This window comes from Staurois parvus, unplaced genomic scaffold (assembly GCF_062004578.1).
Source record: "Staurois parvus isolate SC_StPar_1 unplaced genomic scaffold, SC_StPar_1.0 ptg000283l, whole genome shotgun sequence".
Taxonomy (NCBI): Eukaryota; Metazoa; Chordata; class Amphibia; order Anura; family Ranidae; genus Staurois; species Staurois parvus.
This window is the reverse complement of record NW_028318079.1, coordinates 7,388,276-7,414,038: the sequence shown is the minus strand read 5'-3', so window position 1 is coordinate 7,414,038 and position 25,763 is coordinate 7,388,276. Positions and strand designations below refer to the sequence as shown.

General features: G+C 42.8%; 1 protein-coding gene across 3 annotated transcripts; it reads right to left on the bottom strand.

Moving 5' to 3' along the window:
* Window positions 1-389: 389 nt before the first annotated feature.
* Window positions 390-25,763, bottom strand: CIDEC (cell death inducing DFFA like effector c). Of its 3 annotated transcripts, none has more exons than XM_089682069.1 (6): window positions 25,568-25,763; window positions 11,076-11,153; window positions 8,302-8,443; window positions 6,211-6,360; window positions 4,712-4,899; window positions 390-3,094 (listed from the first exon to the last, which is right to left on the bottom strand). In XM_089682069.1, the coding sequence occupies exons 2-6, from the start codon at window positions 11,126-11,128 to the stop codon at window positions 2,902-2,904; spliced, it is 726 nt and encodes a 241-aa protein (XP_089538195.1). In that variant the 5' UTR covers window positions 11,129-11,153; window positions 25,568-25,763; the 3' UTR covers window positions 390-2,901. The 3 variants fall into 3 exon arrangements, with proteins under 3 accessions (XP_089538195.1, XP_089538193.1, XP_089538194.1); XM_089682067.1 differs by lacking the exon at window positions 25,568-25,763 and adding an exon at window positions 12,692-12,749; XM_089682068.1 differs by lacking the exon at window positions 25,568-25,763 and adding an exon at window positions 11,631-11,737.

The window sequence follows — 25,763 nt, the reverse complement described above, 5'->3', positions numbered from 1 at the left end:
GTCTGTCCACCTCACCTACCAAATCTGCATTAGCCTGTAACAAAGGTTAAAAGATACCTTGAAATAGCGTAGGGAATTTTTGGTGCTATTTTGGGGTATTCTGTACCCAGAAACCTCTCTCTCTTGGACAAATGAGCCAAGAACATAGCAAAGAAAAGACTAATGAGCCAAGAACATAGCAAAGAGAAGACTGATAATAAAGTGGAAGTCTGTCTATTGCCATCGGTAGGTTTGCGAGTGTCTGGGAGCAGCACTAGGGCATATTACCAGTAGGAAGGCCAGTAGGACCCATAAATACCAGCAGCAACTTCTGAGGTCATTGCCACAGATGTAGAGAGTTGTTCCCGTAGGTTTTCGTGTGTTTTTTAAATAGGTTGCAGATAACAGAATTCACAAGTACAAGTGATTTAATATTATAATTCATATAGCATTTGTTTACAACCAGAATAAATACATAATATACAAACAGTTTAAATACAATATAAAGTAGTACATTAGCAAACCAGTAACAGTCTGTGCCGCTCAGACAAAGCTTGTGAATTCCCAATCATTGCTCTGAAAGTTTCAAAGTCCTGTTTGTAATTGATATGAATGTACTGAACTACAGTACAGAGTATAAAATCCAGGACTGTGTGTGAAGGTTCAAGACCTGCCTAGTGGATAATTATTCTCCAGCAGTGTATTAGCTCACCTAAATTCTATACAAGGATACTAGTATGTGAAACGCGTGGAGGGACATGTTTGAAAGACTTCAAAAGGGACGTTTATTGAAACTAGAATTCCAGCATTTTGTACTTGCGAACTCTGGAATAGTGCTGAAAGATGAACTTCAGGTGAGCATTTCCATAAGTGAAAAAAAAAAAATCCCACCATAGGGCTGTTCAGCCAGGTTTGTGATTAACACTTCTGTGCCATGGAGGCAGATGATGCCAGCATTTCCTGGTTATGTTTTGTAACTCTACAGGCCACCTCTTCATTCTTTCTACTTACTGTACAATACATTGGAATTATCAGCTCTGTCCAGTGAGCAAGGAGGAGAAGTGAAGATGAGTCTCTGGCAGTGCAATGCGGATCAAAAGAACGATTGAACAGAATAAGTCCTTGGCAAGTAAAATAGTTCCCATGCATGTATTCCCAGCTGTGCATTTAGTGATTTGCACAGTTCTTCACTTGAACTGAAAGGCTCACATGGTCACATCTGATGGCAGCCAGCTGTCTGGCCACCAAACACTTTATATTTTTCAAATGCCCATGCCATGAAGATACACTCATGAATTGCTTGAGAGTGCCCCATCATGTAGCAGAATAGATAAGGTGCCAGATTCCTCCTGTGCTTGCTAAAGGAAGAAAAAAAAAAAAAAAAACTCTATTGCTTACAAACCCTGGAAAGGATTAGGGTGGGTTGTCCACGGTTCCCATAGATATAGTGACTGTCCCGTTCTTGATGGCCACCTCTCCTCTTTGACAGCCAGGAAGAAGAAAGATGTAAGCCCCGGAACGTGTATGGTCAAATCCAGCCACCAATGGCAACTCCCCTGTTTCTACCCTGATACCTTTCTTTCAAGGCTACCCTAAAAGTTTTCAGAAAAATGGGAAAAACATCCATTAGTTTGGACTTTCAGCAGGCAATACAGGGCTGGATTTTGATTGGCCAACTTACTCTACCATTTATATTAAAATCTATAATCTATGAGAATTAGTAATTAATTCCTAAGCAAATGGATTATATGAAATACCAAATGCAGTGACATGCTTGCAGTAAAAGCTGGCCATACACAAGTAGATGTTCATACAAAAATTCTCAGTATATTTCATTGCTCGACAAATGTCATTCAAAATTCAATTTGCTTTTAATATTCGATATACGAAAAGACTTTACAGAACAAAAACCACATTCACTGTTACACATTCGGCTGTTTTAGAAAAAGTTTCCATTCTGCTCCTTCAAATTCTCACATCACTGCACTTGAAATTAAATGTCAGTTTTGCCCAGTTAAGGCCCCTTTCACAAGGGCGGACTCCGCCAGTGGATCAATCTGCTCAGCAGGGGATCTGTCCGCTGATATCTGCTGAGCAGGTGGATGACAGGTCCGTGTCCACTCCACTTATGCAGAGCAGACACGAACACAGCCCACTGTCCTCTATGGGCGGTCAATTATAAAGAGACCGCCTATTCATTTACATTCGACTGTCATCCAATCCGATCCACTGGACCGAAGGGGAACAGATCCCCATCCATCTGTTAGGATTGGATGCAGGCGGGTGTAAAACGGATATATGTCCATCTACATCCACTGCTCTATAGAGGGCAATGGATAGTCCAATCGGGTCTGCCTGAAAAACAGACAGGTGGACCTGATCAGTCCGCCAATGAATGAGGGGCCTAAAGATTTGAAAACCAAACAAAATGGTCTTTAAACAAAAAAATTTTCAAAACAAAAAATTGTACTAGCATATGGCCAGCTAAAGTTTGTGGAACGAACCCATTAAAAAAAAAATCTCTTTCTGTGCATGACCAGCTCTAGAGTTCGACTATACCAAAAGCCAATTTCTGATTGGTAAATGCTTGCTTTTTTTGAACATTATGTCAAAGCCCAAATGAGCATATGAAAAAAGATAAAAATCAAAAAAAAGGTCACAGTAGCTCAATAGCCATCAATTGTCTGACTCTAACAAAAAGATATTTGATTGGCTGTTGCACTTTGCCCATCACCGCTGTGCTTAGAACATCCTTACAGCAAGTGACATTTTCACAGTATCTACATCCTGGCTGTTCCCATCAAACGATGTGTATTATGTTGTATAAAAAAATATATTTTCAGATGAAACCTGTAAACTCAGTTATTGGTGGAGTGGACAGCTCTTAGTTATGCATATAGAAATAGTCCAGAGCCGGCCAGCTCAGGATAAGGCTGGAAGGATCCTCCTGGGATAAAAGGGGATGAAGTCTCTGAGAGCGGGGGCCGGCTTCTGCTCCTCCTCCTCCAACTTCAGCTTTTCGTTGGGTTCCAGCAGCTGCTGCATGTAGCATGATGTACCCAGAAGGACATGACCTGTAGCCTGCATAGTGTAGAGTGTCCAGCGTAGCGCCTCCCTGTGGGGGTAAATGAAATATTAAATGGAAGAATTGGGCCTTTTTTGCTGCCGCCCCCCCCCATACTCTATGTAGGCAGATGATGTTTTTTCTTTGGGGATAGGAGAAATAGAACCTCTTGTAGGTTTTCATTGTCATCTGATCTTATTGTGAAAATGTATCATTGCTTCCTGACTGGATAGTAAAGCTATGTTTAGATGTGGTTGGGGGGCATTAAAGATACGAGGTTGAGCTGCGTTTTTAGTCCTCCCCCCAACTGTAGAGAGGTAAATGAAATATTAAATGGAAGAATTGGGGCGTCCCCCCCCCCTACTCTTTGTAGGCAGATCAGGTTTTTCCTTTGGGGGATAAGAGAAATAGAACCTCTTGTAGGTTTTTGACGTCTGATCTCATTGTGAAAATTTATCGCTTCCTGACTGAATAGTAAAGCTATGGTTAGTTATGTGGTTGGGGGGCATTAAAGATGCAAGGTTGAGCTGCATTTTTAGTCCCCCCCCACCAACAGCTAGAGTGGGGGTGTTTACATGCTTTTCTTGTGCAAAAACTGTCCAATGTATTGCGATTGGAGAGTGAGAAGTGCTGCAAATGACCTGCACCTGCAATGCACATGGATGTGGCGTGCTTGTTGTGTACAAAATGTACACATCATTCACTGAAACGTCAGGTGGCATGATGCGCTGTGCTACCCGACATTGCAGTGTGATATTAATGCATTTTAGCACAGCGCTGGGCTGTGTTGCAGTGTGAATGGGACATATAGGAAAGAATTGTTTCCCGTGTGTCCCTGTGGTGATAGACATTTTACCATGCAGTAAAACTTCTGTCTCCACATATGTGAATTTGCCTTGAAGAGGTATCACATCACCTCCTCACTGCCTCTAAATCACCTTTGCAAAGTAATCTAAATGCAGATCAATCGAGGAGTGTCAGATGCAGAGGCACATTGAAACCTAGGCTTCGTCAAATAAAATCTTTGCACTGCAGACACAAAAACTGCAACAAAATCTTATTTTGGTAAAATGAGGGAGAATTAGAACCTCTGTAAGGTATTTGCAGTTTCTTGGGTCTGGGTCTGGGTCTGGGTCTGGGTCTGGGTCTGAGTCTGGGTCTGGGTCTGGGTCTGGGTCTGGGTCTGGGTCTGGGTCTGGGTCTGGGTCTGGGTCTGGGTCTGGGTCTGGGTCTGGGTCTGGGTCTGGGTCCCCCCCCCCCCCCAACCATTGCCACAGTGATGCCAGGCATTATTCAACCATGAGGACGAGCAGCTCTGGACTGATGGATGAGCGAATCTGTAGGGAACAGTTCTGGATATCAGGCAAGTAAAGCAGCTCTTTTATAGTTAACTCATGCTGGGGACTGGTATTTTGTCATTTTTGCATGGGCTGGAGTTGGGATTTAAATCCTGTTACCAGGGGCGGACTGACCATTTGGAAACTCTGGCACTGCCCGAGCACCCGGGGTCAGTAGGGAGCCCCATGAGATGCCCCTGGTACCTTTTTTATAGGCTTAAGTTTGGGCAAGGACACAGGGGCCCCATGATCCCCTATTGCCCAGGGGCTCCATGAGTTGTCAGTCCGCCCCTGCATGTATCTGTGCATGTTACACAGTGTGTATACTCACTTCATCACTCGCTTGGCGCTGTAGCACTGCAGGTCATAGGATATGGTGTAATTTCCATAGAGTGTGGCTTTGACATTGATGCACCCAATGAAATCCTGTGGATGAGTCTTGTACAGGTCGAAGCTAATCCGAGCAACATCGATCTTCTTCTGTGGCTTGCTGGACAGGGAAATGTGGTAGCCTGCTCTCTGCAGGGAAAGAGAAGTATTAGACTTATTGGCTCCGATTCCTGGAAATAACCATCAATATGGCAAATAAAACTTAATGAAAAGCAACAAATCTTATGTTACACTAACTGCAACTATGCTATCCAGCTTGACCTTTATTAGGAATGATCAAGGAAAAAAAAAAAAAAAAAAAAAAAAAAAAAAAAAAAAAAGGAGTGTGCTTTGCTCTTAGATTAGAATAAAACTGAATATCATAGCCAGCTTCAAGGACAAGTTCACCTTCAGGAACATATTACATGTTCCACCCGTTTTTTGGGTGGAACATGTGACATGTTCCTGCTCCTGCAGTGGCTCGGCGATGCGAGCCCTCTGTGTGACAGCAGGATGGGGAGACGTTCCTCGTACCAGCTCTCACTTTTTGAAAAGGGCGTAGCTGAGCAGGGCTCCACCCACACAGCCGTGTTATTCATTTACAGAGTTCTGTGATTGAATCAACCACAAGTACTGACATCCTTTGTGGATGTTGGCTTGTAGTTCAATGAACTAGTTGATTTTTCCTGTCAATGTGAAATTGCCTGCCCATAAGATGTATGATGTACAGGCAGACAGCTCACACTGACAGCCTGCAGGAGTTCTGCATGGCACCAGCAGCTGCTGATGGCTGGTGCAATGCTTTCCAGGCTCCAAAAAAAAAAAAAAAAAAAAAAAAAAAAAACACACACACACGTGTAATTGCACATTTTTTTACCTGCCAAAAAAAGTTAAATCTATAATTTTTTTTCTTAAAAGGTGAACTTCTCCTTGAAGCAGGCACCTTACCTTAAAGCGAAACTAATATATAATAGAATACATACATGTAAACAGTGAATATGACTAATGCAGACAGATGTCAAGTATGGAAATATGCAGTAAACTAGGACCTATGCTGGTGGGTCATTGCAGGTTAAAAATAATTATAGTGAACTTTCAGTATAAATTCATTCTAGGTGCCAGAAGCATGAGCTTTATTGATTGCACAACTGTAGGTCTGACACAGTAGGGGGGAGCGTGTCAAACTTCCGCTTCCCGACAGAGAGCAAGGGTTCCAACTCTGCAGCATGCTGGCTGGGGACAGGCTTTCCTGTTCAGGATGTGGCTGCTTTCTGAAGAAAACTAGTTGTACGACAGACATGAAACACCTTTTGTTTTGGTGCACCTGGAATGTACGTATTTAGCCAATTTAAAGCCCAATCAAACTTGTAGTTTAAGAGTGTAATGTAGCCTGTGTGGTCACTTTTATTTTAGGTGTATGTGCTGTATTTTGGTACATCATACATGGTACTCGTTACTCACCTGGGAAGGTTTCCATGTCTGCCCTTTGGCCAGTGCCACGAAGACAGCTCCACTGTCCACTGACTGAAAGAAGTCCTCAGTGTCCACTCCGGTCCCATCTTCATCCAGAACCAGTGTGATAGCATCAGTTATGAGCAGAGCATCCTGGGCCTGTGACAAAGGAGAATGAATACAGATGATGCAGGATGACCACACTTAATTCAAAACAGCCATATACATATACAAACAGATGGAGTTCAACTTTAAAGACTATGTAATATACCGTACTTGTGAGCTGCAAAGACCCTAAAAATATGTACAAATTACAACCCTCACCTGCCAGTACCCACCCACACTCTCACAAGTGTGACCAACACAAAGTCAGCAGCTACAAAAACTGTAGCTGCTGACTTTTAATATACAGACACTCATCTGTCCTTCGGTCCAGTGATGTCCTCACCATAGCTGGTTTCACCAGCCGTCTTCTCTCCCTGGCATCGGAGTCTTGTGCAGGTAGTGCTGCACTTGGAGAATGGCCCCGTAGTCTTCTGGGACCTGTCACGTGTCCCAGAAGACTACGTGCAGGGAGGGGTAAGGACAACTTCCGCTTCCGATCGCTTAGGCAATTGTAGCGGAAGTGGGAGCGGGCACCTGTCAAATTTGGGTACCCGCTCCCCAAAGGTGCCAATCCTTAACGGGGAGTGGGGGACAAAGGCTTAAAGCGGAACTTCCCCTTTTGGGTGGAACTCTGCTTTAAGGTACAGTGCTTAATCTTTTTAGTGAGTCAAGTCACATGGCTGGTGATGAAACGCGTAGAGGCAGGCTATCCTGGATGAGGTCATTACGTGCAGGAAAGCCAAGATTTTGGTATTTGCTCACTGTCGGATGCTGTGATCTATTGCTATTGGAACAAGCATACTGAGCTTGTAAAAGATCATGTGTGGTGCCTGTTAGCCGAGGATGTAAAGTGAGTGGCATTCTTAAACGGTGGGGGTTTAATCAAAGTTTTTTTGAAGAATAAAGCACTATTTGGAGTTTTTCCTTTTGTATGTGATTGAGTGGAGGGGAAACTGGAGGCTGCAGTCTTAAAGGGAAAGTCATCTGAGTTATTAACAGAGCGGAACCCATATACGGTCTGCATTTGAAAGGTGGAGAAATCCAGGAGAGGGAAGTCGGATGGCATATGCACGTTTACTTAAAGGAGACGTACACCTAAAATGATGCAGTAACATTGGTGGTGGATGAAGTCTCGATGGTGGAAATAAAAAAAAAAAAAAAAAGTGCATCATAGATTATCAATTGTAATGCTTTGCTCATATTCATAATAAATGTGAGTAGTAGCATGTTGGTTGTATATGAAGGTATTATTGGCTTGAAACGGTAAAACATTACTATGGACTTTTTTCCCCGTATCATCAAGTGGAGGAGAGCTGGAGGTTTCCTTAAAAGGGAAAGTACCATATAACATCTAACTGGAGATTTGAGTTGCTAGAGGTGTCCGGCTCTCTATTTTCGGTCCTGTACAGGACACAAGTGCATTTGACTATACATAGTATGTACGGTCCTACACTTCAGGTAAGGGCACATCTGATGGTGGCCGCTACACTTAAAGATTTCTGCTATAAGCACCATCAGTGGTGGTGAATTTATTTTGCAAGAAAACCCATTGGACATGTGTTTTTTTTTTTCTTATAAAAAAGGACACCAATTCACATATAGTTTGTTTCTATCATTATTTGTGTTGTGGTATAGTGTAATCATATGCATTTGGATCACAAAAAAGATTTCTGCGATAAGCACCATCAGTGGTGGTGAATTTATTTTGCAAGAAAACCCATTGGACAGGTTTTTTTTTTTTTCTCAAATAAAAAAAGGACACCCACCAATTCACATATAGTTTGTTTCTATCATTATTTGTGGTGTGGTATAGTGTAATCATATTTGGATCACAAAAAAATGGAGGTGCTGTACTTTGTGTAAAAAAAAGAAAAAAAAAAGGCTTTAAAGAGGAGCATTATTCAAATAATGCCTTTTTATAAAGGCATTATAAATAAAAATAAAGACCTGATAAAGACCTTGAAGATGAAACGGATATTAATCCCATTTCCGCACCTTGTTCAGTAGATCTCCCAGACTATCCGCTACAATGCCCTTGCGTATGCTGCGATCCCAGTTACAGACTCTGAAGGGTCGAGGCTTGGAGGCCGGACGAGAGAGGAACTGTTGAGTCATAGTAGCACTGACCGAGACACATCTAATGAAAAAATGACAAGTTACAGTACGGAATTAAAAAAAAAAAAAATCTTTTCATCATTTCAGTATTACAGCATGATCCTAAATCCTAAACAATTTCTTGTCTCACATATTCATGTATTCTAGTGGATCAGGTATTGCCCCCCCACTTAAGTTTCTGAATTCCACTGAGATCAGCACATTAACGAAATAGAGAAAATAGATTACTATCAAAAACATCATGCCAAAAGAGGACTTGGTCATTATAATCTAGTTGTCCATCAGCCTGCATCTGTGACAGTTCTGGGAATATTTCCTAACTCTGTCTGCCCTTTATCCTTACTGCACACTGATCGTGACTTTTGGTCTGGGTAGGAATGAGTCTCAGACATTGCCAGTGAATTTCTAAACATCGTGCTGTCTGACCAGCAAAGTAAACCAAAGGGATTGGGCATCCAGTATAAACCATATACCACAATCTGAATGAGCCCCTGATAATAATATGGTGGATGCATTAGTTTTCTGTTTTCAGGCTATTCTTCCTTTTATTCCCACCCCATCAAGTTATCCTGCCAGTAACACACCTAGAAGAGGTGGGTATGAGGCACCGGACTACAATTTCCTGTCCATCAGATAGTGAGTTATGGTTGGGCTTGACTTTCACAAAGCCATGCCCCCCTCAAAAAGAGGCAATAGCCTCCATTGAGAAGTTCAAGAGGAGCTGACAAAGTGCCCCAGCCGGTCATCTTGAGAGTTCACAATCATTTACTGCATATTACGACTTGAAATAACACGACAATAAAAGATGGCCAATACCTTTTGGGGGGCCAAACAGTCCCCCTTTGTTGCGGCTTAACCAGAAAATGATAAAAGGCTTCCTATAGGACTTTATCTATAGGGCAGCACAGTGGCTAAATCATTAGCACTTCTGCCTGGCAGTTCTAGGATCGTTGGTTCGAATCCCAACCACAGCACCTCCTGCCTGGAATTTGCATGTTCTCCCTGTGCCTGCATGGGTTTCCTCCCACACTCCAAAAGACATGCCAGTAGGTTAATTGGCTCCTGTCTAAATTGGCCCTAGTATGTGTATGCATGAATGTGCGTTAGGGATCTTAGATTGTACACCCCTTGAGGGTTAGGGACTGATGTGAATGTACAATATATATGCAAGCGCTGTGTAAATTGAAGGCACAATAAAAGTACCTGAAATAAATAAAGGCCCCTGGAAAGTGTTCTATGTCAAAAAAATGAAGCCATAATGGACGTGTATTAGAGATACCTGTGCCCAAGTCCTACATAAAGCCCCCCCCCCATTTCCTTTTTAATCCCAGATGAAGGGGGATTTTTGGCCCATGAAATGTGTTGGCTGTCTGCATCTTCCTGGTTTTTCACCCTAAAGTGTTACTAAACCCATAACAGTACAATCAGTCTGTATATGCAGTAAACGTATGCTTGTTATTCTCACTATGGAACCCATGCGGTTAATCCTCTGCATTGTGTAAAATAGGATGTTTGATACTGGCTTCTCTGATTCTCCGCTTCTTCCACAGTCCCCAATTCATCTGCTGATAGAACAGAACCTTGGGGCAAACTGCACATGCTCAGTTTGGTGTATAATGCTAGAGTTTTTTTTATTTTTGGGAGGGTGCATTTGATCAGCACAGGGCCAATCAGCACTGTCCAGACAGAGGGTCAGGGGTCCTGCAGCCTCATAGGACTGGGTAAGTCTGATAACACTGCTTGAGATTTCTGTGCAGTAGAAACAGAAATCAGAGAAAGTTGTCCACTAACTGGATCAGCTGGGTTTTTCTGCATTTAACAAATATATCAAAACACTTTCAATGGTATATTCAACAGACCTAAGGGGAACGAATAAAGGAAGTCCTTTGTTAGGGTGTACTTCCCCTTTAATTTTATATAGCACACATATAATTGCTAAAGATAGAGGAGTGCTAATAATAATTATATACATATAGATTTATAATATATACACAGATACAGGAAACACTAACAATAAGCATCGGCAGAAGATCTTACATTCTAAAACAAGAAGAGTCAAGTATGTGTTGTGACTTGAGTATTAAGAAAAGATGGAAGGAATTACAAAAGGGAGGGTCAGTAAATGCCAACACACGTAGGGAAGGGAGTTCCAGAGAAAAGCTAAGCATGGGAGAAAACAATAAGATATCATTGTGGTTTGAGATAATGTTTTGATTTGTGTTTCAAGGTTATATAAAACTTTGGAAAGATCGGTATTAAAAGGAGTGATTACAGAAGGGAAGGTTGGTGAATACCCGTCCACATATGAAAAGGAGTGCTAGAGAAAGGGAGCAGCATGAGAGAAGACGATTAGAAGAAATGTTTCTATTGGTTTTAACTAGGTGGTGGAAAGACCAAGGGCCATACACCTAGTTCACCTCTGGAGTAAACCTGCAGGTCTATTAGGTAAAAGGGCAAAGAGCGATGATAATAAAGTGCAATTACCAAAAGCAACTGGCATTTACTTTATGGAAACCAGATCATTGAAAAGCTAATTCCTATTGGTAGCTATGGATCATGGAGCCATCTACACGGGTCTTTGCCTTGCTGAGCAACTCTGTAGGTATGATAACATTTGAAGTGGAAATATGCAGTAGAAAAAGTTATATTCTTACTTGGAAAGAGATCTGGGGGAGAGAAGACTCAGTGACTTCATGGCGTATTCCATATTTGTAAGAACGATTTGGTCCACTCTGAAAGAAAAAAATGGAATTTAGTGTAAATATCCAGCCATGTACCATTGCACAGGACTACCATACCTTGTAAGGCTTACCATACTATAGAGCCATGTTTGTAAGACTAGGCACAGGTTTAAAAGGAAATCTTCATGGTTCTGTGATCATTTTAATTTCATTTCTTAGATTTCTAGGATTTTAAAACCCAATTGAAGTCCCAAACCTTTGTCTCTTCACAAGCATTTAAATGTCTTGTTTCATTCACCCTGTCCAGCTACATGTGAGACGATTCCAAAGAGATTTTTTAAAAAATGTAGCTGCAGGTGGCTCATATGTTGGACAATCCAGCTTTCCTAGCGGAGAACCCCGAGAAGCTATGAATTGTATGTATTTTCCCACCTTAAAAATCTATTGGCAGTCTTATGATGAAAGCATTGATATCTAACCAATGTCCACCAGAAAGAAAGTACGCAGGTGAAGTCTATCTATACTTACTCATTGGCCATTGTATCAGATGTTACAAGATCACGGCCTGGGATGTTCACAGGAAATGTGTCTAATGTAGATTGTGGGAATATCAGGCTTTATATCCATTCTTATGTACTGTCTAATCATTGCTTACATCACAGTGTGTACAAAGTCTCTGCCACCGAGTCACTTCTCCAGCTCCACCCAAAGTGGCCCAGTATGTAGAGAGGACAAGGTCTGCTCTGGTGAGGGTTCATAGGTGAATGATTGCGGTTTATTAGTCACTTGTCAGATTACAAACTCATGTGACATATTTTTAAAAATAAAATATATCACATGCTGTAATGTTATAGAAGGACTCCAACCAAAGAGATAACCTTCTTGGGTAATATGCTTCCAGAAGAACATGGATTCCATAAGCACAATTTATTTGGGGTCCATTTCATCTGCTGCATATACAAAAGGTGTGTATACAAGGGCTGTCAGGATTCATTTTTTTTTGTTCAACCAGCGGGTGAATGGGAAAAAAAAAAAAAAAAAAAAAAAAAGGAGAAGAAGATTTCCCCATCTACACATTCAAGATGGATGGAGAATCACTGGTGCTGTATTCTGACAGGAGGGAACCTTCCCTGCTCTCAGAATACAATGATCTGTGTTGCTGGCTATAGACGACGGCACTGATCGTTCAAGAAAAAAACTTAGACTGGTTGTACACAGTTGATTGATAGAACGACTTGTGTACAACCAGCCAGCCCATACATGGACGGAAATCTGCAACAAAGTGGACACACTTAACACCATAGCGCCATGGGGTTACCGAGAAACAAATCACTGTGAGAGGACCTTTCTAATGTCAGCTCCCCATCCAGGACTGGCAAGCTGTGCCAGTGCCGCCCTCTTTAGACCGAAGAATCTTGAAAAAACAAAACAAGACAATCCAGCTTTCCTAACTGAGAACCCCGAGAAGCCACAAATTGTATGTATTTTCCCACCTTAAAAATCTATTGGCAGTCTTATGATAAAAGCATTGATATCTAACCAATGTCCACAAGAAAGAAAGTACGCAGGTGAAGTCTGTCTATACTTACTCATTGGCCATCGTATCAGATGTTACAAGATCACGGTCTGGGATGTTCACAGGAAATGTGTCTAATGTAGATTGTGGGAATATCAGGCTTTATATCCATTCTTATGTACTGTCTAATCATTGCTTACATCACAGTGTGTGCAAAGTCTCCGCCACCGAGTCACTTCTCCAACTCCACCCAAAGTGGCCCAGTACGTAGAGAGGACAAGGTCTGCTCTGGTGAGGGTTCATAGGTGAATGATTGCGGTTTATTAGTCACTTGGCAGATTACAAACTCATGTGATATATAAAAACTGCTTCCAGAGAACATGGACTCCATAAGCACAATTTATTTGGGGTCCATTTCATCTGCTGCATATACAAAAAAGGTGTGTATACAAGGGCCATACAAGTTTTTTTTTCGTTCAACAAGCAGGTGAATGAAAAAATAAATAAATAAATAAAAGGATTTCACCATCTACACATTCAAGATGGATGGAGAATCAAGGTACTGTATTCGGACAGCAGGGAGCCTTCCCTGCTCTCTAAATACAATGATCGGTGTTGCTGGCTATAGACGACAGCACTGATCATTCAGGAAAACCCTGACAGGCTGGTTGTGCACAGTTGATTGATAGAACGACTTGCGTACAACCAACCAGCCCATACATGGATGGAAATCTGCAACAAAGTGGACACACTTAACACCATAGCACTATGGGGATACCGTGAACCAAATCACTGTAAGAGGACCTGTCTAATGTCAGCTACCCATCCAAGACTGGTAAGCTGTGCCAGTGCCGCCCTCTTTAGACCAAAGAATCTTGAAAACAAAATGGTGCAGAGGCTTAGAGCATTACCAACAAAATGTAACTGAGAAGTTAAAACCATACGCACAATAGCCGTAGATTAAACAGCCATATACATGAACCCAAGTGGCAAGGTGGTTCTTGATTAAAGAGGAAAAAAAAAAAAAAAAAAAAAAAAAATCACACGACCCCAACATCACACTTGCCAGCTGATGCGTTTCAAGGGACAAGGCCTTCAAAGCAGAGCCTATGTTCTCGTTTTGGTTTTAACGTCTCAAAAAATGTTGTTGGTAATGCACTAGGCCTCTTGGCCCTATTGTTTTGTTTATGTTATTTTATGGATCAAAATGCAACTGGTCCCTGCCGAACCGATGTAATTTGGATCCATGTATGGCCGCCTTTACTTGAGCCCCTTGTTTTCATCAAACCCCAGGAATGAGAAGGATGGTCTGGGGGCAAAAAAAAAAAAATAGTGCGTAAATCTGTTCTGGTCCTAATTTATGTAGCTACAATGTGATGAGATGGGAATCCAGGAATTGCCAAAAGGAGAGAATCAAGTGAGGACTTCATAATAGTATTTAACTAAAGACTTTTTTTCCCCCTATTATGAATACAGCAGTAATGGTTAGGCCTCAGTCTGTTTTTCCTGCCATCTGTGTCCCTGTAGGAAAGATTCACCTTCTTGTTTTGTCCTGATGACCCTTGTCACTTAGACAGAAAGTGAGAGAAAACAAAATACAAAAATTATCATTAAAGCTGGCCACAAACTAGTAAAATTTAATTCCAAAAATCTTCTTTCAAGAATGTTTATTCTTTCTAATTGTTAGCAGGGTCAAATCAACATTCATTTTCAAACCCAGAGACAAGAAATTTTGAAGGAGCAGGATGGAAAATGTTTCCCAAAATAAAATTATATATATATATATATATATATATATACACATATATACATATACACACACACACATACACACATACACACATATACAGTCAGGTCCATAAATATTGGGACATCGACACAATTCTAACATTTTTGGCTACATACACCACCACAATGGATTTGAAATGAAACGCACAAGATGTACTTTAACTGCAGACTGTCAGCTTTAATTTGAGGGTATTTACATCCAGATTAGGTGAACGGTGTAGGAATTACAACAGTTTGCATATGTGCCTCCCACTTGTTAAGGGACCAAAAATAATGGGACAATTGGCTTCTCAGCTGTTCCATGGCCAGGTGTCTGTTATTTCCTCATTATCCAAATTACAATGAGCAGATAAAAGGTCCAGAGTTCATTTCAAGTGTGCTATTTGCATTTGGAATCTGTTGCTGTCAACTCTCAATATGAGATCCAAAGAGCTGTCACTATCAGTGAAGCAAGCCATCATTAGGCTGAAAAAAACAAAACAAACCCATCAGGGAGATGGCAAAAACATTAGGCGTGGCCAAAACAACTGTTTGGAACATTCTTAAAAAGAAGGAACGCACCGGGGAGCTCAGCAACACCAAAAGACCCGGAAGACCACGGAAAACAACTGTAGTGGATGACCGAAGAATTCTTTCCCTGGTGAAGAAAACACCCTTCAAAACAGTTGGCCAGATCAAGAACACTCTCCAGGAGGTAGGTGTATGTGTGTCAAAGTTAACAATCAAGAGAAGATTTCACCAGAGTAAATACAGAGGGTTCACCACAAGATGTAAACCATTGGTGAGCCTCAAAAACAGGAAGGCCAGATTAGAGTTTGCCAAACGACATCTAAAAAAGCCTTCACAGTTCTGGAACAACATCCTATGGACAGATGAGACCGAGATCAACTTGTACCAGAGTGATGGGAAGAGAAGAGTATGGAGAAGGAAAAGAACTGCTCATGATCCTAAGCATACCACCTCATCAGTGAAGCATGGTGGTGGTAGTGTCATGGCGTGGGCATGTATGGCTGCCAATGGAACTGGTTCTCTTGTATTTATTGATGATGTGACTGCTGACAAAAGCAGCAGGATGAATTCTGAATTGTTTCGGGCAATATTATCTGCTCATATTCAGCCAAATGCTTCACAACTCATTGGACGCCGCTTCACAGTGCAGATGGACAATGACCCAAAGCAGACTGCAAAAGCAACCAAAGCGTTTTTGAAGGGAAAGAAGTGGAATGTTCTGCAATGGCCAAGTCAATCACCTGACCTGAATCTGATTGAGCATGCATTTCACTTGCTGAAGACAAAACTGAAGGGAAAATGCCCCAAGAACAAGCAGGAACTGAAGACAGTTGCAGTAGAGGCCTGGCAGAGCATCACCAGGGATGAAACCCAGCGTCTGGTGATGTCTATGTGTTCCAGACTTCAGGCTGTAATTGACTGCAAAGGATTTGCAACCAAGTATTAAAAAGTAAAAGTTTGATTTATGATTATTATTCTGTCCCATTACTTTTGGTCCCTTAACAAGTGGGAGGCACATATGCAAACTGTTGTAATTCCTACACCGTTCACCTGATTTGGATGTAAATACCCTCAAATTAAAGCGGACAGTCTGCAGTTAAAGCACATCTTGTTCATTTCATTTCAAATCCATTGTGGTGGTGTATAGAGCCAAAAATGTTAGAATTGTGTCAATGTCCCAATATTTATGGACCTGACTGTATATATATATATATATATATATATATATATATATATATATATATATATATATAGTTTTCCAACAATGAATCTGGATTTTCGTTTGAAAAAGTCCATTCATTCCAAAATGGAACAAATTCTGAATGTGGTTTAAAAAGTACATCAAACTTTCCGTCTTCAAATGTCCTGAGAATTGCTTATGAACATTCGTTCCAAAATCTACTAGTGTATGGCCATCTTTACTAGAAAAGGAATAGAGGAGAAATCTTGCACTGTGGAAACTTGTTCCAGTGATAAAAGTCTAAGGCTCAGTCCTTATTTCACAGCTTCCTGTTTTTGTCCCCAGGGATGTGGCACCCTGACAATTATTAGACTATATCCAAAAGTCTAAGGCTGGTCATACACTAGTAGATATCCGAATGAACATTTGTATGAAAATTATATATTCGATGACTTGATGAATATCATTCAAAAGTACTTCTTTTTTTCCCAATATCAAATGGTAAAGGCAAAGAAAATGTTTAACTTCCCAAAACGAAAACCACATACTATTAAAATTGATTAATTTAATAAAATATTTTCATCCTGCTCCTTCAAATTTTCTCATCATAATGGTTAGAAACAAACGTTGATTTGGCGCACCCAAAGCTGGCTATACACTAGTAGATTTTTGAACAAACATTAGCATGAACGGTCCTAGGAAAATTTGTAGAAAAATTCTCAGTACACTGGATAACTTGATGAAAGTTATTTCACTAGTACGGGTGTCGGCAACCCGCGGCTCCAGAGCCGCATGCGGCTCTTTTTCACCTTGGCTGCGGCTCCGGAGCACACTGCCCACCAGGTGACAGGCAATAGGGCAGCAATGGGCAAACTACGGCCCGGCGGACCTTTTAATCCGGCCCGCGGAGCTAGGCTCCCGCTAGGCTCCTCTCACAGTCCGCCCTGAAGACCGATGTAGCATGAAAATCTGTCTCCTATGAGGATCTGTCCCCTTCGACGTATCTGCGCATGTGCCGGAGATCGCCGATCGGCTGCTAATGCCTGAAACTGGCACATGCGCAGATACGTTGAGGGGGACAGATCCTCATAGGAGACAGATTTTCATGCTACACCGGAACGGCGCGGGAACACGGCGAGAGGAACTCACGGAGCAAAGGTAAGTGAATTGACACAGGGGGGACTTGGGGACTTAATATGGGGGATTAATTAATATGGGGGATGAATTACTATAGGGGGGATGAATTACTATATGGGGGACGAATTACTATATGGGGGATGAATTACTATATGGGGGATGAATTACTATGCTTACTATGGGGGAATATTACTATACTTACTATGGATGACACATACACATCATTCATCTACTCTTGGTCCGGCCCTCGGGTCCAATATATGAACCCATTGCGGCCCTCAAGTCAAAAAGTTTGTCCACCCCTGCAATAGGGTCTTCTGTGTGCCGGGCGCCCGCTCCCCTCCCTCCTCTCGGGCGGCCGCCCCAAAAGTCAGGACTCTGCAGCTAGCCCAGCAATGGGCAAACTACGGCCCGGCGGACCTTTTAATCCGGCCCGCGGAGCGTGGCAAACATTGGCTGTCAGGATGTAGGCGCGGCAACGTGACGAACTCCTCGCCTCTCACAGTCCGCCCTGAAGACCGGAACGGCGCGGGAACATGGCGAGAGGAACGCGCGGAGCAAAGGTAAGTGAATTGACACAATATGGGGAATGAATTACTATAGGGGAGATGAATTACTATGGGGGATGAATTACTATGTGGGGGATGAATTACTATGTGGGGGATGAATTTTCAGTTTTAAAAATGTGGCTCTCAAAATAAATTTCAATCGTGGTTTTGGCGAGATTTGGCTCAGTTGAAAAAAAGGTTGCCCACCACTGACCTAAGGCTATGATTGTGATTATGACGATACACTGTGGCCCTGATTAACCCTTTGCTTACTGGGCCCTTAAACCCCCTTCATGACCAGAGCGCTTTTTGCAATATATGCAGTGTCGGATTAGTTTTAAATGTTGCAATGGTTTTGCGGCTCCCAGTCTTTTTTTCCCTCTCGGAAACGGGTCCAAGTGGCTCTTTATGTCTTAAAGGTTGCAGACCCCTGCACTAGTACTTCCAAATATTGTCTGCTTTTAACATTTTTATTTGAAATAAATGGAATTTCTCAGACAAAAATCGCTTTTGGAAATTGTTTGAGAAAAAAAATTATCCTTCTCCTTTGAATCTTCTCATCACTATGTTCAACAACTAATGTTGATTTGACCACACTAAGGGTTAGAAAAATCAAACTTTCTTAAAATGAAAACATTTCAATTGAAATTCAAATGTCAAATGGAATTCTGGTGTATGGCTAGCTTAAACCTGCCCATAGATGGATCGAAACTCGCAAAGGCTGGCCAAATTGTGATTCATGTACGGGCACTGTGGCCTGCTGATTGACTTATGTGCAACCACTCACAGATTATAGCCTGCAGTGCTGATATGTGTATTCTGATGGAAGAGAAGCCTCCCTGCTGTCAGATACAAAAGCTGAGCATGGAGGATTCCCCCATCCAACTCGAATGTGAGGATCGTATAAACAGGTCAATTTTTTTGGTTGAACGAAAAAGACTGACTAAATGTATGGGCTGCTTAAGAGGGGCATTCCCTTCACTTAGGAGAGATCTCTTCTCTGTGCCTAGAGACAGGAAGTCAAGGAAAAGCTACCCAAAAGGGAAGAAAACAAAAAAAAAAAATCCCTCCTACAAAAACAGAACAAGGGGTTTAACCCTACTACAAAAAAAGTAAAAATCCTTTCAGCATTAACTACAATGGATCAAAAACTAATATATTCACATCCCAAGTGGCTTTAGAATTTAAGTCTAAACCACCAAAATAGCTTTGGATAATGTTGTGGCGGCTTTACTTAAAGCTTTGTTTGGTGGATTAGACATGTTTGTTCCCAGCCCCTCACAGATAAGTATTATCTTTATGTTATGATTTTTAGCTTCAAAGTACTGTCCCTCCTCTATACTCTGACTTGGGGTTTCCTGAATTCAATCTCCAAATCTTCAGATTCCTAGTACGTTTTTTTAATGCTTCAAAAGGTGACCATCTTCTTCACTCCACTAAGAAATCTTTTTTTGGAGTAACTTCTCAGAACAAATATATATGACACTTCTTTTACAACTCCTAGGACCTTTGTTGACCGGATATCACTTTGTGTCAATTACATCATTTTAAGACACTTCAGAGGTCATTCAAAATTTGACAGGTGCAAATGGCCTGCAACTGACCTTCTTCAGATCTGCTTAAAGCAGGTATTACCTTCCCATTGACTTGTATGGGAGTGCTAAACCCCTTTGAAGCCTAAGGATACAGATCCCAAAGCTAGCTATAGACCTTAAGGAGTGATCCAATTGGAAGGCAACATTTGATCACCGGACAATATCTTGAACATTAGTTACACAATTACTTACTATGTTTACGACAAAAGGTTTTCTAACCTACCCAACTGTTTGTTCTCCAGAAACACTAATTTGGAGCGGTTGTGTACTGCCCCAAAGACAATGGATTAGTCAGGAGACTGTTGTCTAAAGCCTATTGTCAGGGTAGGGGAGGGCCAAGGGGTAGATAGAAGAGGTGGCTGCCTTGATCAGTTGAGACAATGGATCAGTAAAGAAACTGTTGTCTAAAGCCTGTGGGCAGGGCAGGGCCGGGCCAAGGGCTAGAAAGAACAGGTGGCCAACTTGATCAGTCAGGAGACTGTTGTCCAAAGCCCATGGGCAATGCCGGGTTGAGGGGTAGGTAGAAGAGGCTGCTGCCTTGAACGCTTCAGCACGAGGGATCTAATAATGGCAGGACCTGCAACCTATACAGTTTATGGTGGGGGCACACCTTGACCTTTTCACCTTGGGACCTTGTCCCAGAATTGCCTCTGGGTAACCTAAAGTGTCCCTATACCCTTACACTCTCCAGCAGCATGTATTCCCCTTCACTCTGCCATTCCATTAGGCCCCAGACATAAGGTCAAATACCTGACACACAGGCAACTATCTAATGCACCTCACCATCCCATGTGACATTGTGATTGTCCCATTGCCATCACACAGGGGTGGGGAGCAAGTTCATAGCCCCATGTAAGCTCCAACAAGTCCGTGTGAAACTTTCACAGGTCTTTCTTCCCCCGCGGCAAACATCAGGAGTGAGTATTGATGTTGGAGAGGAAGGGAGCTGTGGGGGAAGAGTTTAGTGGCCCTTTCACTTTGCCTCTTATGTGCACAGGATAGAGTCACTTTAAAGCAGACCATGGATGGAAGGAAAGAAAATCCCCCAACAGTCAGTGTTGATGGGGGAATGCCTCCCACAGAGCTACTGTATTCTGCCAATGGGGATCCTTCCCTGCTAGCAGAACACAAGGATAACTGCTAGAGGATATAGCCGCCGGCAGACATCACATGCACAAAAAATCCAATAGGCTGGTCAATTATTATTATATTATACAGGATTTATATAGCGCCAACAGTTTGCTCAGCGCTTTACAATATAATGGGAGACAATACAGTTCAATACAAGAGGGATAGGAGGGCCTGATCCTCGGAGCTTACAATCTAGGAGATTTGTCAATGGATCGACTTCAGTACAACCAGCTTTCCCATAGATGGATTGGCTTCAGAGTCTCCCCTTACGATCCATCTATGGTTGACTTTAGGATTCTAAAAGACCTGAATAGTCATTCAGAAAAAAAATCTAAACAGGTCAGAGGGCTTTGTAAACTAGCTAGGTCAGCAGAGGGAGAATTGGCTGTAAAGTATAAATAACTTTCACTGTCAAACCACTCTTCCACCTGTTGAGGACCCCTGTCTGAACCCAGCAGCCTACAATAGGACTTCTGTCCAAAAAACGTCAAACCAAATAATGAAAGTCAATAAAACTGTTGGAGGTGGCATATCATTATATTCATCTAGTCCTTGTTTGCAGGGTGGACCAATATGATATGAGATCTTTTATTGTATCAGATAGTGTCTAATCTACAGACAACATTACTAATCCCTTTATAGACTCAGCCCACAGCCTTTGTTTAGCCTGTAATAGGTGACAACAGATAACAATAAATGTTAGCCACCTTGTAGACAAAGGCAAACAGTGTCAGATAACTACTATACAGGGTGGAGACCACTGTATGCACATTACTAGTAGCTCAGATTTCAGTTGAAGTTGAATTTAGAGATGAGCGAAAATCAGCATTTGTATTCTTCCCAGAATCTTGGGGAGCTTTGTGTATTTCTTTCAGATCTGTGCAGTAATCCAGTGTGAAACGTTCCCTCTGTGCAGGAGCTTCCTGTAATAAAGACCGCTCACTGCTGCTCCCTCTCCTTGTGCAGGGTGTCTGGTCTTGTTTCCGCCCCCTTTTATAGTTTCCTGCAGGCAGCCTGTAGTGGGTGGACCGGCAATGCCCCTCCCACAGCTCTGCTCTCTCTACTTTTACACAATAAAATCTGTATTTGCAAAGGCATTTGTTGCACACAAAGTGGATTTATATACTCTGTGGCTATCAAGAAATATAGATTGATGTTTAACCCCTTCGCGCCGGCGCCTCCCCGACCCTTTAAAGATTTTAGAAACTGGGAGGCGGGGCGGGGCAGGGTTTAGGGTTATGTGACCGCCATGACACGCCGTCACATGATCGGGAAAGGTCCCGATCGAAAGAGGAGATCGGGACCTTTCCGTTAGTACTAGACATGTGTACAGGGAGCGAGCAGGGCACGCGCTCTCAGCACATATGTCTCTTTTTAATAGAACTCAAGTGTGCGGCCGCGCGGCGTCTAGGCCCAAACGCTGGGAGGCCGCACATTTGCGTTTGGCCGGCGTGAAGAGGTTAATAATATAGTTTAAATAAGTTTTTGTGTCTGGAGTTCAGCTTTAAAGGAATCGTCCCATCTGTCTTAAAGCGGAGCTCCACCCAAAAGAGGAAGTTCCGCTTTAAGGACTGCTCCCCCGCTCCCCATTAAGGATTGGCACCTTTGGGGGGTGGGGGGAGCGGGTACCCGAATTTGACAGGTACCCGCTCCCACTTCCGGTCTGATCACCTAGGCAATTGGAAGGTGTCCTCCCTCCCTCCCTGTAGTCTTTTGGGACACATGACAGGTCCCAGAAGACTACAGGACCATTCATGAAGCACAGCGCTACTCACGCATGCGCAATGGGCACCCGGCTGTGAAGCCGCAAGCTATCACAGCCGGGTGCCCACACTGAAGATGCCGGCCTCCAGGAATACAGGACGGCCAGTGAAACGAGCTGCGGGGGATAACACCACGGGACCGAGGGACAGGTAAGTGGGTGTTTTTTAAAAGTCAGCAGCTACAGTTTTTGTTGTCGCTGAGTTTTATTTTTTGACAGGGTGAGTGGAACTCTGCTTTAAGTGACATAACGGGAAAAATCACGTAGCGCAACACAGACATTTCCCCATATTGTCTCTTTAAAAATGCTGCAAGCACAGTAGATGACTTATTGATCCTGCCAGAAATCCTGCGTGCTGCTAACTTCCTGTTTGAGCTAGCAACTCAACTAAAAATTGAAAGCAGTGTTATCAGTCCCATCTGAGTTCTCTCCCCCCCCACCCCCTTATTATGGACATGAGGAGAGGGGGTAGGTGATCTGTGGTTCACCAGAGGAATGAACTGGGTAGGGCTGACAACACTGCTTGAGATTTCGGTGCAGCAGAGAGAAAGTGGTCAAAAAAAGAAAATTAGGAGCCCACGGGATTTCAGAGGATCAGCAGGAACTTTCCTGTATTTACATCATCATAGGGAAATGCACATGTATTACAGATATGTCCTGAATGGTTTTTTAATTATTATTTAAACCAGATACACACTTTAATTTATTAGGTCACAGAGTCTGCAGCCATTTGTACCCCAAGCCAACCAGAAATTATTCCTTAAAACCTCCCGTCCCAATTAACCAGGAATGTCCGGCACAGCCGACAGCTTCATTCCACTGTGTCTAATGAGTGGATATTTTTTTTTTTTACATATCAGTAATGCCGGCCATAGATGGATTGAAATTCAGCCAGTTCAGCCATGAATGGGCAAGTTGCTTGTAAACTCTTAGGCTAGGTTCACACCTATGCATTGTGTTTGAGCCGTTTCTGCATTGTGATTTGCGTTTTGTTTTTGCTGCGTTTTTTTTTCGTAATTGTTCTTGTTATGATTCAGATTTAAAATGCAAAACGCATCAAAAACGCAATACATGCTTTTCCATTGAAGTCTATAGAACCAAAAACGCATCTTTTTACGTTCTAAAGTCCCTGACCCTTCTCAAAAAATTCACCGAGTGAAAACGCACAGGTGTGAACATGTCCTATAGGAAATCATGTTAAATGGACTGTACTACATTCCTGCAAAACGCTGCAGAAAACGCTTAGGTGTGCACCTAGGGTAAGGGTGTGTGAGGACACCGGAGTACCCCAAGGAGACCCACACAATCACTGGAAGAACGTGTGGATTGTTTCCAGACTTGAACCGAGGACCCTGGTGCTAACCACTAATCCCCTGCATAGGCAGGCAGATCATCCTGCAGGCTAAATGCAAGAAATCTAATAGATTCCCCCATCCACACAGTGAATTACTTATCGCTGTCAGGCTATTGCATTCTTACAGCAGCTGGCACCGGCTGTCAGAATACCAGAACAGTGTTTGCAGCTAATTGGCTGCTGGCGCTTTTAGACCAACAATTATCAATTTTGGACAGTCAGCTGGGCCACGCACTGTGAGATTATCAACCGATTTCTCTGAATTGGATGATCCAGAAGATCTGATGAGCACAAATGACAGTCACAATATTCTAGGTGCAAAAATAGTCCTGAACACAACAAGATATTATCATGAATTCAAATGACCTTCCATCTTGCTGGAAAATAATTACCAGCAGACGGTTATCAGGACATACTGATACAGGTGACCTTTCGGAGTAATAGATAATACCCTCTAAGGCTGGCCATGTACAGAGCATTTCTATGTACAATTCTACAAATGTTTATTGTGTTCATGTTACCCGAATGATGGATGGAGGAGTTACAACATATTATAGAATTCTTCTCTCACTCGCAGGGTTTTGGGGTGATCAGTCCTTTTCAATTGGTATTGAGGCAGTAGCAGCAGTAGTAGAGGTCTCTGCTTCTTTGATGGGAACTCAGAGTCCCCCCTTTCATTAGAGTCCTCATCAGAAGCCCCCCTCCCTACATTAGAGTCCTCATCAGAAGCCCCCCCTACCTACATTAGAGTCCTCATCAGAAGCCCCCCCTACCTACATTAGAGTCCTCATCAGAAGCCCCCCCTACCTACATTAGAGTACTCATCAGAAGCCCCCCATACCTACATTAGAGTCCTCATCAGAAGCCCCCCCTACCTACATTAGAGTCCTCATCAGAAGCCCCCCCTACCTACATTAGAGTCCTCATCAGAAGCCCCCCCTACCTACATTAGAGTCCTCATCAGAAGCCCCCCCTACCTACATTAGAGTCCTCATCAGAAGCCCCCCCTACCTACATTAGAGTCCTCATCAGAAGACACCCTACCTACATTAGAGTCCTCATCAGAAGCCCCCCCTACCTACATTAGAGTCCTCATCAGAGCCCCCCTACCTACATTAGAGTCCTCATCAGAGCCCCCCCCTACCTACATTAGAGTCCTCATCAGAGCCCCCCCTACCTACATTAGAGTCCTCATCAGAGCCCCCCCTACCTACATTAGAGTCCTCATCAGAGCCCCCCCTACCTACATTAGAGTCCCCATCAGAGCCCCCCCTACCTACATTAGAGTCCTCATCAGAGCCCCCCTACCTAAGAGTCCTCATCAGAGCCCCCCCACTCATCAGTGATATCATCAGAGAGCCCCCCCACCCCCTTGCATTAGTGCCCTCATCAGAACCTCCCTCACCAGAGTCCCCCCTTACATCAGTGAAGTGCCCTCATCAGAACCCCCCTTACATCTCATCAGAGTCCGCTCCAGAGTCCCCCCTTACATAATTTTTCTCATAAAAATCCCCCCTTACATTAGAGCCCCCCCTTGCATCAGTGTCCCCATCAGAAGAAGCAGAGACCAGCGTATTGAAATCCTGTGCACAGAGCCTGAGGACCTCCTCGCAAGCCATAGCCTGCAGACCCCCCGATGTATAAGATATCTGCTACTTTTTCAAGCGCAACTGAAAATGACCGATCACCCCAAAACGCATGGAGCGAGGATAAAACAATCCTAAAAGTATGTTATTGTAACTCATCCATCCACCATTCCAGTAATGTGAACATAATAAATGTTTGTAGCATTTCACATATAAATGTTCTGTCTTAGAGGATACTGCTAATAAACTGACACATTTAAAGGGCTACCAACATAACCCACATGGGGGGACCTGTCATGCCAGCACTAATGTAGGATTCTCTTTATAAAATAAATAGAAAATAAATAGAAATACTCACTGAGGATGATTAGGTCAGTCTGTCCTCCTCCAGATGGCTGTCAGCTGTTCCCTATTACCTGTCTGCTCAGTTGTGTCTCTGATGTGTTTTCTCCCCTCCACCCAAACTGCTCAACTGAAATGAGTGAGCTCAGGTCATGACAACACAGTGCTCACCCCCCCCAGCAGTGTGGAAACAAACAGGAGGAGAGGTCAGT